The following is a 17,751-nucleotide window of genomic DNA, read 5'->3' as shown; positions in this document are numbered from 1 at the left end:
CCCATTCATAGTGGTCACAAGGGCTTTCCACTTAAAAGTTCTACAATGTGATGTATATGGACCAGTATGATTAGCTGTAGCTAATAATAGCTGTTGCTATAAATATCTGTAACTAATCACAGGCCAATTCCACACAAAACTGTCACGTCCATAACGGCAACACAATGCCATGGTATGGTATGATGTGATGAGTACTTGAAATTTGAGCATTCACTCTTCTTGGTAGAACTTACATGAAACACTTTTTTTACATGATCAATCATTCGCATCATACAAATACCATGGCATTTAGTTGGCATTATAGATGTGACAGTTTTGCACAGAATTGCCCCATAACTACACATAGGACTTTCTTTAAAAGAAAATAATTACAAACATGGTAGGCCTTAACAGAAAATTTTATTTGCTTGGACTTGTACTTGCAACTAGTGATAAAAACAAAGGCAGATGACATCATATCAAATCAACACCAGAGACAAATCTGTAGTCTCGTAACCTTCTCTAGCCGTTGCCTCAGGAACCCAAACAGATAGAGACCCACCACACGTTTAAACCTCAATGTGTAACAGAGACAATACAACACACTCTATAGTCAAGTCATCTTTATTGAGCTTGATCAGACCAGCTGTGTTAAACTCAGTCTTTGGGTCATTGCTCCAAGTCCAAGTTAACCTCAGTGAAAATCAGTTTAATAGAAATCTTGAGGAAAAAGTCCAATATAGCTGCACAGCAGACACACCTTCTGGATAGTGTGCATTAGTGTGTGTATACTTTGTTTATTATAACACAATACTTTCTAAACCCCTGAACATCAACACTGATTGATGTTGCAAAAAGTAGATAATTTAATAAAAATATAGCACTCTGTAAGACACAACTTGATTTTTTACAGTTCAGCCCACATAAACACCACACACACACACACACACACACACACACACGTTTCCCTCCACCTCTCCACCCCAATACACATACTCTCACTCACACTTACTCACACTCACTCACTCCCACATGACTTGTGTGTGTATGCAGCATTTTAAAGCAACCATAGTGCACTTTAGCGGTTGGTCAAGGCAGGGAGCGAGTCCTCTTTTGAGTCCGATGGGGAATTTGGATCTGGGCCAACCTTTAAGGTCAGTCTGCACAATCCCTTCTGAGACACAGAATTGGTCTAGTACCATCCTTGCAGACCCTGGAGGAGGGCATCTTGAAACGTCAGACAATAAAATGTCTGACGCCATTTCCAGCAACGCTGCTCATGGGGATGCCACAGGATATTGATTGATATCCCCCAGTTCATCAGTACCTGCTACCCCCAACCCCCTTTCAAAACAAAAAAGACCCAACAATGTCAGGACCATACACCCAAACCCCCCAAACTCCACCCAACATTTTTTTTTTGTTTCTAGCACAGAACAGCTTGAGTGTGAGCTCCCCTCAGTCAACGTGGCAGAGAGACTGACCACACTAGGGGAGAGGGGGAGGGGGGCAGTCTGTAGGCTGCTGGGTGATGATTATGGGCAGGGTGGGGTGGGGGAGGGTCGGTCGCGTGTGGCCGTAACATGATGTCCCCTCGCCGAGTCCTAGTCCGAGTCTGTGGGAGACCCCTTGCCCGAGTCCGAGTACGCAGTCACGTCACCAGCGATCACAGGCACCTTGGTGTCCGTGTTGACCACGCGCTGCAGCTCCAGCTCAGGGCCCTCCTCCAACCGCACGGCCTGGAAGCCGTCCGGCGTGCGGCTCCGCCGACCTCTCCACAGCTCCCGCAGGTCCAGGTGGGCCAAGGCCACCTCCATTGTGTAGTACAGTGACCAGAAGAGCGCAAAGCAGCCCAGCAGCAGCAGAGACTGCAAGCACACACAGACACACACACACACATAGTCAGAGACAAAGAGAGAGAGTTAGGCACAAACTAGACACAACATTTACTCTGAATGTGAGATGCCAAAAATGAGAAACACAACACTGCAGCAGCTGGTATCTGGCATTGAGGAATGATCTGGCAAGAACCGTCTGGCAAGAGCAGAAGACCTCTTGTTGATAACATTACTAATAGTCATCATTAACACTGAGGAATGTTCAGCCAGCAAAATATAATGTCCTATTGTTAGCTATTAGCTAGGATATTCATTATGACTTATCATCTTCAAAACGTAATTTAGCTTTTACCCCCCCCCCCCCCCCCCCCCCCCCAAGATAACTGACGTATTAATCAACAACAGCATAGTTTGGGAGTATTACCTTAAGGCTGTTGGAGGTCAGAGGGTGCACCTTCTCAGGGGCGATGTCCAGGCCAGGCGGGCAGGGCAAGGAGAAGCTGCTGTTCAGGTACTGGCCACCCATGGCCTCCTTCACAAGGCTGTCCATCAACAAACAAACAAACAAACAAACAATCAATAAAAGAAATTACCAACAAGGCCACGTGATCTATGAAGCACGTATTCTCGTTTTATGTAACACATTGTCAAACCACACGGTAACCTCACCTTTGTCTCTGCTTCACCTCCTCATCTGACATGGAGGAGCCGTAGAGCGTGAGCTTCCAGTGGTTTAGAGTGCCCAACGACTTGCTCTGTTCTCCTGGGGCTGAAACCAACCAAAACATTACACAATGATCCAAGACCGGGATTCACTAGGATCAGTTTGCGGCTTTACTACTAAGCTTGTGCATAGCTATGCGCATGAGAATCCTTGATAGGGAGAGCACAGCATCAATCACGGATAAAAAACACGACAACAGTTTTACACAGAAACCAGAGATCAGGCTGGTCAATGGTGTGGTGGTCTGTGTGTGATGGTCTGTGTTGAGAGAGTTGACGTACTGTGGTCAGTGATGAGCACGGAGTACTGGCCCTCAGCCCTCTCTCCCCAGCAGCGCACCGTGGAGAAGGTCCAGTCCATGTAGCCAGAGGTATCGCTGTGGGTGTGAAAGACACAAATGGCTTCAGGGTTGTATTTTACACAGGGTCCCTCTCCTGGCTAGAGCAGTTGGACGTTCTGCCTGCGGTGTTCATCTCAAGCGTTTGCACAAACAGCTTTAATGCTCGTAAACACATTTGACATTCCAAAAATGTAAACAAAATCATAATCTTTATTCCTACATCCATAATTTGGATTTGGTTTCATTTGATGTAATCACAGATTTTCTTGTTCTTTCAAGCTGCTACTACTGTTGTTGTCTATGCAAGGTGCCTGTGAGCTCAATGCTTCTCAGTACCTGCCTTGTTTAATATAAACAGGATTACATCACATCTTTTGTCAGCGTAGCCTAGTACTCTTTGTAGGGAGATTGTTCTAGTAATCACTACTTTGTTTTCCTCCAAGAGCAGACGGCTTTAAGAGGGTTGGTGCCAAAAAGCAAGTCAAGAACTTCAATGATATCCCATTCTAAGTCTATAGATTTATAAACATTCTAAATCCACAGGTTTATAGCTTTTATAACTGCTCCCACTCATCTGGGAAGGGATGAACTAGTAGAGTGACTGTGAGCCAGGCCCAAATTATGTAACTTATGGAACTTATTTTCCCCATAATGACCGGCGTTCTATACATTATCCCGCTTATTATACGGCTACTTGCCAAAACGAAAAAATAAACTTCACGATATGTCTCTTTATACTTGTGGCTTTTGCTGAGAAACAAATAGTTCACAACACACGCTGAACTTGAATCAAACATTCTTTAGAACACAGCTGATCAACCGTCTGCTTTCACTTGATGTTGTTCTTGCAATGAAGTTCCAATGCAAGAAGTGACCCAAATACTTGCGGTGATATGATCAGCAGCACAAAACCCGTTGCCATTGACAGCGGTAATTATATGTTTGCAGCGGTAATTACATGAATTTATTTTACTGTAGAACGTTGGGAAATCCCATTCAAGTCAATGGAGCGTTCTACTAGCATTGTGAAGAGCCATATAATAAAAAAATATATTATTATTTACATTTCATAATCTATTATTTAGTTGAGGTGGAGTTAATAACCTGTTTTACTCAATTTATTGTTTTATTCACACTGTACAGGTGGTCTATCGGTGGTCAAAACAAAAAGTCATAGGTTACATGTCTATATTTGCTATTGACTTGATTTTTTCTCACAGTCTTGTCTCCTTTGGAAGCAATAGAAGTCAAATGGTCTGTTCCATTTTATGGAGGAAGCAGAGACTCCCATTAGCTGTTAAACTCCTACAGCTCCCATAGCTGTAACACACATGTGAGGGGACAGACATGAGTATGTGAGGGCACTCACGAGTCCAGGGCCCGGCGGGCCCCGATGAGAGAGGACATCCCACTCGGGCAGTGCAGCACAATCTCTACGTTACCACGGTGGGGGTGTGCCATCGTCACGGTGACCGACACATGCTCCAAGGTCTTCATGCCTGATTGCTTCAGGTCTGCTGCAGTTACTGAGGGTGAAGACACAACAGGCAATGATTTATTACAGTATTCATCACCTCAGACATAACATACACATGTCAAATATTTGCCTGAGAACCATTATTATTATTATTATGATCAAACTTTTATTAGCTTTGGCTAGATGTGCTCTGACAGACAACCTGTGTCAGAGGCCAACTTTTAGCGCTGGGTTTTAATTCATTGCTCTCCACTGGTTACCCATTGCCACCCGCATCAAGGTTAAGTCACTAATGCTTGTTTACAAAGTGATGGCTGGGTCTGTTCCCATCTACTTAATTGCTCTACAACTGGGGTGGCCAACCAGTCCAGCATGAAGAGCCAAAAAAAATTTCAACACAACTCAAAAGAGCCGCAAAGATATCTGACACACATTACAAATTCCCCATCACTGAATGACTTATTAGCATGAGAATGCTCCGATGTAACAACTGATAAGATGCCAATGTGACCGTCAAATGTTCCGTTGAGTGTCTGCTTCTCTGACTGACGTCTATGTATCCTACCTTTACCTTGTACTTGCAAAGGTCAGTGCCTTTGGGAAATGTTCAGGTTTGAAGCTTTATGCATCAGTTAAGTCTGGTATACCAAGTACCAAACTAACGTGTTAAACACGTTTTTTAACGGTGTTATTTTGGTTATGTTGACATATCAACCAGAAGGCTTATGCTAGCCTACAAAAAAGATTAATCCTCCCTTTGAATGTCTGTGTTCCTCTTTCTATTTAGGCTACTCTTAGCATCAGGGTTTTCCTGATTGCAACAGTAGCATTACACCTGGCTAAAGAAACAAACGTTTCTGCTTCTTTATGGGCTAGATTTCTATAACATAACATTGCAGCCTAACTATTACCAGTACTATCAACTTATGAAAAGCATTTTCATTTACTAGAAATATAGGCTATTTCAAAAAATAAAAAACTATAAATCCAAGAAGTGAGAACATCAGTTGAGCAGCCGCGAGCCGCACGAGAGGAGGCAAAGAGCCGCATGCAGCTCGCGAGCCTACAAGGAAAGTCATCTGGCACTACCGGGCCTACAAACACGTCAACCCTGATTGACCTGCCAATTGCTACAAGAGCAGGGGTCCCTCTCTATCTTCAAGAAGCTCTTGAAGTCCCAGTTGTTCTGAGAGTACCTCCTCTCCTGAATCTTCTAAAACCCCAACACACCTAACGTGCATTCCCCATGCACTTCCCCCTCTTCCTTCCCCACACCCCCCTCTTCTACCACTTCTACTGCACTTCACCGAGTATTTAAGACCCTGCTCCTCTCTAATCCTCTGATAGCAGTGTTTATAATCAATTCAATTTAGAAATATGAATGTCTACCGTAAATGTAATTAAAAAAAAGTGTAATTCATATTTACTATACCGCTTTAGGTAACTAGTAGATTTCATTTACATTAAAAAATAAAATTAAGGCCCCAGCCGTGGTGCAACTGGCTGAGGCACCTACACCGTACGCCGGCGACCCGGGTTCGATTCCCGCCCCGTGGTCCTTTCCGGATCCCACCCCACTCTCCCACTCGCTTTTTTTTTTTTTTTATTAAATAAGAGGACAGACTCCACATCACCTTTTCAGGGGCAAAGAAAGATTCTCTAAACATCAACATAGTAATCAGCAGTGTACTGATGTGTGCAGCGTGTAGACACACAACCAAGCATAACACACATCGGAGAGGTACACTAGGAACTAGGATGTGAGTAAGTGCGTGTTCTGCTCAGACCTGAGCCCCACCTCCCCTCTCCCTCTCATCTCCTCCCCTCCTCTGAATTCCTCCAGCGGTGTACAGTAATTCGCTGGCATTTCCTCGCCCACTGTTTACTAATGCTTCCCACACACTCCGTAGCCATGTAGGGAAGAACTCTCCCTGAGGAGAGGGGTGGGTAGAGAGAGAGAGAGAGAGAGAGAGAGAGAGAGAGAGAGAGAGAGAGAGAGAGAGAGAGAGAGAGAGAGAGAGAGAGAGAGAGGATGGATAGAAGAAAAAAGGTAAGAGACAGAGAGAGAGAGAAATATGGGGGGGGGCAGAAAGAGAGAAGGAAGGGGAGAGAGTAAGAGAGAGAGAAAGAAATGGCTAGACAGAACAGGTAAGATAGAGAGAGAGAAAGAAATGGCTAGACAGAACAGGTAAGATAGAGAGAAGGAAAATGGGTAAAAGACTGAAGGAGAGAGAGTGCGCGTGGACACTGCATGACTATAGCTGAAGCAATATGTTGAATTTGTGCTGTTAATGGAAAAGGAAAAGAACGCCAAGATTCCTACCAACTACTCAACCACACCAACCAACAACAGATGATCACATAAGTGAAACAAGACCTGAATGGGTCAAAACCATCCCATCCATTTATGTGGAATATACCTAATTTTGGATTTTATCAGTGTACAGTGCCCTCCATAAGTATTGGCACCTTGGTAAAGTTGACTAAAAACAGGTATAAAAAAAGAATCTTTCGATAATGTATTGTAGTCCCACAGTGAAAACAACGAGGAAACATCCAACCTTGAAGGGAAGCAAATTTATTCTGAGAAAAAGGAAATAAATATGTTAACCAAAAAATATGCCCAAAGTTATTTGCATCCCTAGAACATATTATATACAAAATATAACAGAAGCATTTTCCTATTTACTTCTTTAAGTTAATCAGAGTGACTGAACTTTCAGAAGTGGTTCTTGACTTTATTTTTCACTAAGGTATGAAAATAAAGTGACAGAGGCTAAATCCCCTAGTCATTTTTCAGCATGGGAAAGACAAGATAATACACTAAATTTAAATTTAAATAAATAATGCTACAGTGACTTTGTCTGGAATTGTGGTCTATTGTCAGATGAAATGAAAATTGCGCTCTTTGGCAAGAAACACTTTAGATGGGTTTTGCATACATAGAAGAATGACTATACTGAAAAGAACCCCATGCCTAATAGATAGATAGATAGATACTTTATTGATCCCTAAGGGGAAATTCAGGGGGTCTCAGTAGCATACAGACATCACACACAACATGCACTTACAGCAGAAATGGTAAATATAAGTATAAGTATAAACATATAACCAAACTCCACTGTACAATAGAGACAGTAGGAGATAAGAAAAACTAACAAAAATAAATACTAAATATACTATATAAATTAAATGAAAAAAATCCAGTGTGCTTGAGGGTGATCAAGCATGAGACGCTTGTAGTGACGGGGCCTGTAGTTCTGTGTGCATGGTGAGGTGCTCAAGAGAGAGTGAGTGTCATGGTGAAGGTGCAAAAAGTAGTCCAACATTAGTCCAACAGTGCAATAATAAGGTCTAGAGACCAGAATAAATAATATGGACAAATAGGAGAGTAAAGTATAATGTAGACAAGGTAATATAAAAAACTATAAAAAAAACTATGTCAGTGCAAGAACAGGTTGAGGTAATAGGGTTACAGCCATTCAGTATTGTAGCAGAAGCCATTGATCATGTGTGCTAATATAGCATGAAAAACAGTGTAGCAGGAAAACAGTAGTAAAAACATTAGGCTGTGGACATTAGGAAAACAGTAGGAAAACAGTAGTAAAGCAGTAGTGGGCTGTCAGTACTCAAACATGGAGAGGGTGGAGAGGCAGACAGACTAAGCAGAGAAGTCTCTCTCCTCTTCCCTTTAGTAAAGCATTAAACAGTTCAATGGCCCTGGGGACAAATTACTTCCTCAGCCTTTCAGTTGTGCATGGCAGTGAGCGAAGTCTCCAGCTGATCAAGCTCTTTTGCTTTTTAATAGTGCTGTAGAGTGGATGGCATTCATTGTCCAAAATGTTGATCAGTTTGTTCAGGGTCCTTTTGCCAGATATTGAAGTGATGCACTCCAGTTCAGCTCCCACTACAGAGCCAGCCTGTCAAGTCGCCCAGCATCCTTCTTCTTTGTGCTTCCTCCCCAGCATACCACTGCATAGAAGAGGATGCTGGCCACAACAGACTGGTAGAACATCCTGAGGAGCTTGCTGCACACATTGAAGGACCGCAGCCTCCTCAGGAAGTACAGCCTGCTCTGCCCTTTCTTGTAGAGTGCGTCAGTGTTGGCTGACCAGTCCAGTTTATTGTCCAGGTGGAGACCCAGATACTTGTAGGTGCTTACCACCTCCACATTGACCCCATCAATGTGAACTGGTAGCAGAATGGGCTTAGACCTGCGGAAATCCACCACCATCTCCTTGGTCTTTGAAGTGTTAAGTTGAAGATGATTGAGTTTGCACCATTGCACAAAGTCCTCCACCAGGCTCCTGTACTCCTCCTCTTGCTCGTCCCTGATATACCCCACAATTGCAGTATCGTCAGAAAACTTCTGCATGTGGCATGACTCGGTGTTGTAGCAGAAGTCAGATGTGTACAGGGTGAACAGGGCTGGAGAGAGCACAGTTCCCTGTGGCGCTCCGGTGCTGCTGATCAGTGTCAGAGAGTCAGTTCTTCAGTCTGACGAACTGTGGTCGCTCGGTCAGGTAGTCTGTAATCCAGGTTACCAGGTGAGCGTCCACACCCATCTGCAAGAGCTTGTCTCCCAGTCTGAGGGGTTGGATGGTGTTAAAAGCACTTGAGAAATCAAAGAACATGATTCTCACAGCACTTTTCTAGGTGAGAATGTGTCCTGTGTAGAAGATAAGTGATGGCATCGTCCACGCCCACTTTCTCCTGGTATGCAAACTGTAACGGGTCTAGTGCATGGCGTACCTGGGGTCTGAGCATACCTAAGACCAGTCGCTCCAGTGTCTTCATCACATGTGATGTTAGAGCGACAGGCCTGAAGTCATTAAGCTCACTGGGGTGTGGCTTCTTAGGGACGGGGGTGAGACATGATGTCTTCCACAGTGTTGGAACTTGTCCGAGACGTAGATTCCAGTTGAAGATGTGCTTCAGTGGCTCCCCCAGTTCAGCAGCACAGGCCTTGAGTAGCCTTGGACACAGTCTGTCAGGCCCGGCATAATGAGAATTATGGTGGAGGGGGTGTGATATTGTGAGGCTGTTTTTATTCCCAAGGGCCTTGGGAACCTTGTGGGTCATGATTGGATCATTCATCAGGTCAAAGCAAACGTCCAGAACAAAACAAAAATGGTTTACTAAACACAAAATCAAGCTTCTGTCATTGCCATCTCAGTCCCCTGATCTGAACTCCATAGAAACTCCATAGAAACATTAACAACAGTCGGGTGAGTCAAAGAGCAAAAAGTGTGGACCTAGACCTGTGGACCTGTGAACACCTAGAAATCTGGACAATCTGGGGAGATTTTGTAAAGATGAATGGTCTTAAACCCCTTGCTTTGTATTCTCCAAATTTATGGGGTGTCAAAGGCCATTATGAGCTGTTTTATTGGCAAAGGAAGGCTTAAGAAGGTATTACAAACAGGAGTGCCAATAATTGTGGGCGACCTGTTTTTGTTAAAAATATTTATTTCTTAATGAGATTTTCCAGTAACACTTTACTGTAAGGGTACATGAACAATCATAAATAAATGCATGAATCAATTCACAATTTATGCATTACTTCATTCCTTTATATCTTATGAATCATCAGGAATTTACATGAGTTCATAGTCTCTCATTCATGACCTCATGCATGAACAACACATCAACTAGAGCATTAGTTACGATGGGTACATCATTATAATTCATGATTTCTTAAGCATGATCATCATGATTACATGAATTTAAGGCTAATCCGTAGAGGTCACACCCAACACCTGCCACTGACCATCGACGGTGCTGTGGTGGAGAGAGTGAGCAGCACCAAATTCCTGGGGGTGCACATCAGTGAAGACCTCTCCTGGACCACCAACACTGCATCACTGGCGAAGAAAGCTCAGCGCCGCCTGTACTTCCTGCGGAAACTCAGGCGAGCAAGTGCTCCACCAGCCATCATGACCACATTCTACCGAGGCACCATTGAGAGCATCCTCTCCAGCTGTATCGCTGTGTGGGGCGGAAGCTGCACTGAATACAACAGGAAAGCCCTGCAGCGCATAGTGAACACAGCTGGAAGGATTATTGGTGCTTCTCTCCCCTCCCTGAAGGACATTTACACCTCCCACCTCATCCGCAAGGCGACCAAAATTGTGAGTGATGCAAGTCACCCCGCTCACAATTTGTTTGATCTACTGCCCTCTGGGAAGAGGTACAGAAGCCTGCGCTCCCGCACCACCAGACTCACCAACAGCTTCATACACTAGGCTGTTAGGATCCTGAACTCCCCCCCCCTCTCCCCCCTCCACCCTCAGCTACATAACATCCTGGACTTTTAGACCCAAAATGGCTGCCTTGCACTACTCCACTTGCACTACTCCACTTGTACACTTGCACACTTGCACACTTGCAACTTGTTGTTGTTGTCCTGTTGTCCTGAACACTTCTGAACACACTTCTGCTGCTCTTACATAACTTGCACCACTATGCCACTTGCATACTTAGGTCAAACAAAACTACCTCAGCCATTTATTGGCCTGACTTTTGCACTATTATATTGACTGTCTACTGTATGCAATGTACTGTATGTCTACCAAATTTTGCTGCTCTTATTTCTTCATTGTATGTGCCTTCTTATTTTTACTTTTTATATTGTTTACTTGAATGTTATGTTTGTCTGTGGACCTACTGTAATTGGTAAAATATGTCTCGTCTCCACCGTGGGATAGTAGGAAACGCAATTTCGATCTCTTTGTATGTCTTGACATGTGAAGAAATTGACAATAAAGCAGACTTTGACTTTGACTTTGAATTGCTCCTGAGTTGTTCATGCCTGTGGCCCCTCAACTAAAGTGGTGAATAGTGACATGTGTTTAGAGAACTGCAAAGTTGTGTTTAAATCAGAATTTGAGCAGTGATGATCACATTTTTGGCAGAAAAAGAAATAATCTAGCCTAGAAACCTAGACGCGCCCCTAGCGGCAGCAAATTACATTTGCTGCCAGGGCTAGTCTAGCAACTCTCCGTTGGCTTGTGAGCTCCAGAAATCGAAACTTAATCAGGGCATTGAAATCGTGTATAGAGTCGTTTGGTGGGCTTAACATAATGATTGATGGCAGAGTTGCAACGGTTTGGCTTGAATTCCCTGCGACTTGAAAACAAATATCCTATTGCGTCCTATTGCGTGCAGAGGGAATTTGAAAGACAACTGATTATCCCGCCCCTCGGACTGAGCACTGCGAACGGTGAGTGCCCAGACCCTACATTTTAATGTGGGTCTGGCTCGCCAGGCTAGAAATAATCATGACCATGCTTAATAAATCAAAATTCATAACGATGTGCCCACCGTACCCAATGCTTTAGGTGATGTGCTGTTCATGTATAATAAATTATAACTATTAACTCATGTCAATTCCTGATGATTCTTGAGATATTAAGGAATAAAGTAATACAGAAATCATATTAATTCATGCATGATTTCATGATAATCCATATATCCATATAGTGTTACCGATTTTCCTTTTTCTCAGAATACATTTGCTTCCCTTCAACAAGGCTGGATTTCTCCTAGTTTTTTTCATTGTGAGATTATAATAAATCACCAACAGATTGTTTTTTATACCCGATTTTAGTAAACTTTAGCAGAGGTGGCAATAATTATGGAGCGCACACGCACACGCACACTTCAAATTTTGAGTAAAGGCGAGCCTGGCTGGATTGTGTACACTCATCTCTTCCTTGACAAGCCATGAAGTCACAGAAGTCCTAAACATGGAGCACAGTTCAACTTTAACGACTGTTTTTCTTTCAAATACCATCTCCGCTTATCTCGAGGACTTGCAGTGCTTCTGCATGGTCATCGAGAGGAACGTACTTCCTCAAGTAGATTTCACATGGGACACAACGTGTTCTGCGGACTAACAACTGTACAAGGAAAGTTCTGCCGAGCATAGTATATCAATGTGAAATAACCAGCAATTAATATAATTGTATACCATTCTATGAGTCTGGCTTAAATGCACTGGGGTAACTTGGTATTTGTGGGCCTGAGAAAGCCTGGTTATGTTAAAAGCCATGTTGTGTGGATGTATGGAGGAGCAAGACTATTCATTTATTATTTCACAAGGGTTCACTGGAAGACGGGCATGTTGGATGTCCTCAGAAAACCTTGTGCCTCACAACATACACAGACAGACACACACACTCTCTCTGTCACTCACACACACACACACAAACACACACACACACACACAAACACACACAAAGAGCACTCTACTTGATATCTGAACCTCACACAGGGCAGAGGGGGGAAAGTTGTGGTGAGCCCTGGAATCGCTCACGAATAATGGAACACGAGCTTGGAACGTGAGAGGCCTTAACGAAGGGGGCCCGAGAAAAAAAAAAAAAAGAGAGAGAAGAGAACAGAATGAAACAGAAGAAGGAAAAAAGGGAGGGAAAGGAGGAGTGGAGGAGTTGGATGGAGCCATCTGAGTGTGTGCTGCCCTGCAGAGCAGAATGGTATGTTACTCTGGTCTGGAGCGCTGGTTGACCTTTTCCACAGCACAGAACAGACGAGGGAAGGAGGGAGGGAGGGAGGGAGGGAGGGATGGATGGATGGAGGAGAGGAAAAGAGAAAGAGAGACGGAGAGAAAAAAGGTCACAGAGAGAAAAAAGGACCCAGAGGGAAACCATTGAAAGCATATCTCTGTGGAGCTGGACAGACAGTGAGAATGAGAACGTGTGAGAGAAGAGAAAGGAGTGATGGTAGAGAGAGAGACAAGAAAAAAAGCTTATCGTTCTGCCGAAGGGAGATGGATGAGGAGCCGGCAACAGGCTTACGAGAATGGGGGCAGCTCGACGAAAACAAAGTGCACGTCCGAGACAAGAAAAGAGCCAAAACACAAAAGCGGTGGAGAAGGATGTCTTCACTTTGGCGTGCTCACGGCGACACAGATGTGGGAAAACATTGCCTAATAAGGGCAGACCACTGATTGTCTTTAGGGAAGCTCCCTCATTCAGTCTCTCTCTCTGCCTGCTATACCAATGCCCTGAGTGCCAACGGTACACACTTACACTCACACACACACACACAATCTTTAAAACAGCCTTCACCTATACATTGACGTCACCCTCCCAGGTCTCAATGCTCTTTACTTGGGCACTCTGCAGCTTAACGACCCTTGTCTTGTTTACATCCAGAGAGACCCATCCCCCTGTGAGTCAGTCTCACACACACACAGGAGATGAGTCGGAGGAGCAGCCTCCCGGCCACAGTGACTGGTCCTCAGGACTCCTTCCAGAGGGTCCCTTGCTCCTTTCCAGAACATTCCCTCCAAGGTAAACAAGCCCGCCGTGTTTTGCTAGGCATTTAAATGCCAGCATATCTGACATGTGTGACTGTCAGCTGGCCGGGCCCCATAAACTGAAAGCTATGCATGCCTTAACATCAACACAGGGATATTTATCGGACATTAGAGCAGCTAGCCGCTGTTGCTTTTATTTAAATCAAATGCAGTAAAGGTCGCTCAGATGCCTATGCCTCTGCAGGCACGGAGTTATCGCATATAATCATAAACCATATGCTGACATCCACAGACTAATAATAAATCATATGTACTGTTGGTGTGCTTGACTATGTAAAGGAACTTCAAATATCCATTAAGCACTGTACTGCAATCTACTGGAATATAAGACAGGATGATGTTTACAAAGCTATGTCTATACCTTCTACTACATTTGGCAAATGTAGCATATTGTGTTGATCTTACAGGCATTTCATACATAGCACTTACCATTCCAGCTGAGCACCAGTTGGTCGGGGTAGGCCAGGATCTTCCTGTCTTCTTTCAACACAGGGCTTTGGTAGGATACCAGAAAAGGAACAGACACCCACACCTGTGACCACACACACACACACACACACACACACACACACACACACACACACGCACATGCGCGCGGGCACGCACGCACGCACGCACGCACGCACGCACGCACAGAGAGAATTGAGAATCCAAATAAAGTCACAGAGCAAACTACTCATGCATAGAAAAGATCTAGGTCAGAAGAAAGAGGCCATTAAGGAGCAAAACTCAGAACTTAAGACTTGCGCTAAAGTTAAACAGTGGTGAAGTGAGAGCACAGTAAGTTCCATGTGTGCGCGTTCTGTCTGGGATACCTTGGCAGCGTTGACGAGCCTCCAGGCGTTGAGGAGGCCAAAGCCGTGCTGATGGCTGTGGTGGAACCCAGCACCGTTAGTCTCCCAATTAGCCAATTTATCAGTGTACTAAATAAACACAAACACACACACACAGGGTCATTTTCACATGACAATTCCTAGGCATTAAGATCAGATTCTGGAATGTTGTTCTGTTAATCTTTTTGCTGGTTAGCTATTTCTTAATTAGCATCTGAGATGAAGAGTTAAAGGTTGTATCAGCAATTTTAGGCCCAAAAAAGGCCCAAACATAAATGATCACATTCATCTAATCTTTCCTAACGATCCGCTAGCTGTCAGCCCCATAAGCAGGTCGTCAAAATATGCTTCTCTGTAGGCAGCTTAGGCTCTGAGATCTGCACACAAAAACAATTGCTACCAACAAGGGTTGGCAACCCACTCAAAGGCAAAATAAAGTGTTTCAACCAATAACCAACGAGATTAGGAGAGTTTTAATTGCACGGGAGGGAGGGAGAGAGAGGGAGTAGCAAGCTAGCGGTCTGCTTTGTTTGAACATCAACAGAAGTGACGTATCCCCGCTATCGCTGATACAACCTTTAATGAATGAATATGATCATGAGGTTGTATGCGCTTGTGTGCACAGCTGTTCCTGATGTGGCCTGCTGGTGACGCAGCTATACCTGGGTGGCCGTGTAGGCAATGATGTGCTGCACGTCCCTCCAGGTGAGACAGGCGCGCACCTGCAGCATCAGCGCAATCATGCCCGCCGCCAGTGGAGCCGCGGCCGAGGTGCCCGTGTGGGCATCAGTGCAGCCCGTGCCATCCTGCATAGACCAGTCCGACGTCACCTAGACAACATAAACATAAACATAAGCAGCAACAACAACAACATCAACAACCACAATTTTAATAGCACTCACTTAATCAAGGCACAATAAGCACTCACTGCAAAAACTGTTTGTCTAACTAAGTATTATTAATCTTATATTACGATAAAAAAATCTAGCTGGTATTGTTTTTAGTATAAAGAGACTTCAAGAGAAATCATTTCACTTAATTGCACATTTGGCTAACAGCTTGTTAAGCAAATTTGTCTTGATAAGACATCTTTGTAAGACATCATAAGTTAATAATAAGTAAAAAAAAGTTAAAAAGTTAATAATAAGTTAATAAGTAATAGAGTTTGACAATAAGTCAAACTCTATTAAACTAAGTCAAAAGGATCTTACGAGAAAGCACTAAGTACGTCTATTTATACTAAAAACAATACCACAGTACCAACTACATTTTTTATTTTAATATAAGATTAATAACACTTGATTAGATAAGCAGGTTTTTAAGTGCTTTACAGGGAAGGGGGAACTGCATTAACCACCACCAATGTGTAGCACCCACTAGGGTGATGCACGGCAGCCATTATGTGCCAGAACACTCACCACACACCACCTTGAGGTGAGAGAGTGACAGAATGAATGAGTGAGCCAATTAAAAATGGTCAGCTCTTGTGTCACCTCTGTCAACATGAGCACTAACAGACATTCATCTCAACGTAGAACCAAGTATATCGGTGCATGTGCAAGATATACTGCAGACACAGCCAGCTGACATACAGTAATGTACAGTGCCTAGTAAGAGCCTTGAACAGCATCCAGACGACTTTTATCCCAAATTGCATATCCAGACTCCAGCCTCTAGGCGCAAATGTCATGATACTCGGCAGTGAATTTATTTCCTGTATTTTTACTCTTCCAGAGAATAACCATGAGGATGTGGAAGAGAGGGTGACTGTGTGCAGAGCCTGAGTACATGCGAGGGAGGGGGGGGGGGGGGGGGGGGGGGGGGGCAAAGAGAAAAAAGCAAGACAAAAAAAGATGGACAGACAGAAGAAACACAGAAACACAAAACAAAGATAAAGATAAGATGTTCACTATGTGTTCAAATTAAAGGGTGTGAGAGGTAGAAAGAAAGAAAGAAAGAAAGAAAGAAAGAAAGAAAGAAAGAGAGGGAGGGAGAGTGAGAGACTGATAAAGAGGGAGCATGGAGAACAGCCACACTGATAAACTGCCAAATAAACATGAACTCTGTGGGAGAGGGGAGACCTGACACAAGGCCACCATTCTTCCCCCTGCTCCATTTTTAACCTTCTTTTCATTTCTTCTCATTCCGTGTTATTTCATTTCCTTCATTCCGCAGATGCGGTTCCTCTTCTTGACGGATTACTACGGTGCTGCTGCCTGCGCTGCTGTGGTGGAGAGGCGCTCCCTCTGTGGGGTTCTCCTGAGCGTCACAGGGGCCATATGCAGAGCACCAGGAAGAAGAATGGCTTTCATTTCTGCTCTCATAGAAACTACACCATCAACAGAAACTTCATTCTTAAAAACGCCACAGCATTGTTGTTCTATGACAAAAGGAATGCTCTCTATGGAGTCCACTGTGCTGGACTATGAACCATTGGCTTCAAGCCACTCTAGTTTGAAAGTAGTAATGTGGTACTGATATGCCAATAAAATATAAACCTGAAGCTGGACATCCTTTCACTCCAACCAGACAGACAGCCAGCCATAACATTCTTATTCACTCCCATTCATCTCCTTCCTGTAATGGGTGAGTTCTCACACACTTGGAATGAGTGCTGCATAGTATCAAGTGGGCTGGTATTTTATTTTATTGCTATGTAACTTCATAAACCCAACAAGAAAGAAAACAGAGGGTGAGGTTTCACCGTGTGCCCAGGGGGTGTCTGAGGGGGAAAGTCATATGAGAACAATTTTTTACAACTGATTTGTTTCTCGTCATTGTTAACGAGACTCAAGGCTTTCAATTCCGCTATCTATAACCCCAGAATTAGTCTGGTATGTGCATATACCGTCTAAAAATGGAAAAGTGCTAACACCTTGGAAGGAGAAATAGATCCATTCTTAGAAAGGCATGCAGCTGAGGAAGGAGCTTTCAATAGCATGTGTGCGGGAGAGTTGAGGGAAAGTTGCTTTTGGCTGCTGTGCGCCCGACAGGTCACACACGCTGCAGAGATGGAGTATGTATGTATAGCATGGGTCAGATCCGGAGGCTATTTGATTGGACGTCTGTTCCAACAGACACAACCAGCAAGGGCCTTTGTTTAGTCTGCATAGCCCTGTCTTGATTTACCATACTGAGGCCGATTTTTTTTTTTCTGATCTTGATCAAATCGCATTTTCGTTTTCTTTCGCCTTTATTCTCTGGCCAATCACCAGTCCAT

General features: G+C 43.9%; 1 protein-coding gene across 1 annotated transcript in view; it reads right to left on the bottom strand.

Moving 5' to 3' along the window:
* Positions 1–380: 380 nt before the first annotated feature.
* pcsk7 (proprotein convertase subtilisin/kexin type 7) overlaps positions 381–17,751 on the bottom strand; it is a 30,026-nt gene continuing 12,655 nt past the window's right edge. Inside the window, exons 9-16 of the mRNA XM_042064163.1 lie at positions 15,194–15,361; positions 14,514–14,621; positions 14,128–14,230; positions 4,251–4,407; positions 2,823–2,917; positions 2,487–2,586; positions 2,242–2,359; positions 381–1,847 (exon numbers count right to left, since the gene is read on the bottom strand). Coding sequence (XP_041920097.1) covers positions 1,584–1,847; positions 2,242–2,359; positions 2,487–2,586; positions 2,823–2,917; positions 4,251–4,407; positions 14,128–14,230; positions 14,514–14,621; positions 15,194–15,361 — 1,113 coding nt within the window. The 3' untranslated portion in view covers positions 381–1,583. The remainder of the gene's footprint in view (positions 1,848–2,241; positions 2,360–2,486; positions 2,587–2,822; positions 2,918–4,250; positions 4,408–14,127; positions 14,231–14,513; positions 14,622–15,193; positions 15,362–17,751) is intronic.

This window comes from Alosa sapidissima, chromosome 15 (assembly GCF_018492685.1).
Source record: "Alosa sapidissima isolate fAloSap1 chromosome 15, fAloSap1.pri, whole genome shotgun sequence".
Taxonomy (NCBI): Eukaryota; Metazoa; Chordata; class Actinopteri; order Clupeiformes; family Clupeidae; genus Alosa; species Alosa sapidissima.
Note: the sequence above shows the minus strand (reverse complement) of the source record. Positions and strands in the feature narration are given on the sequence as shown.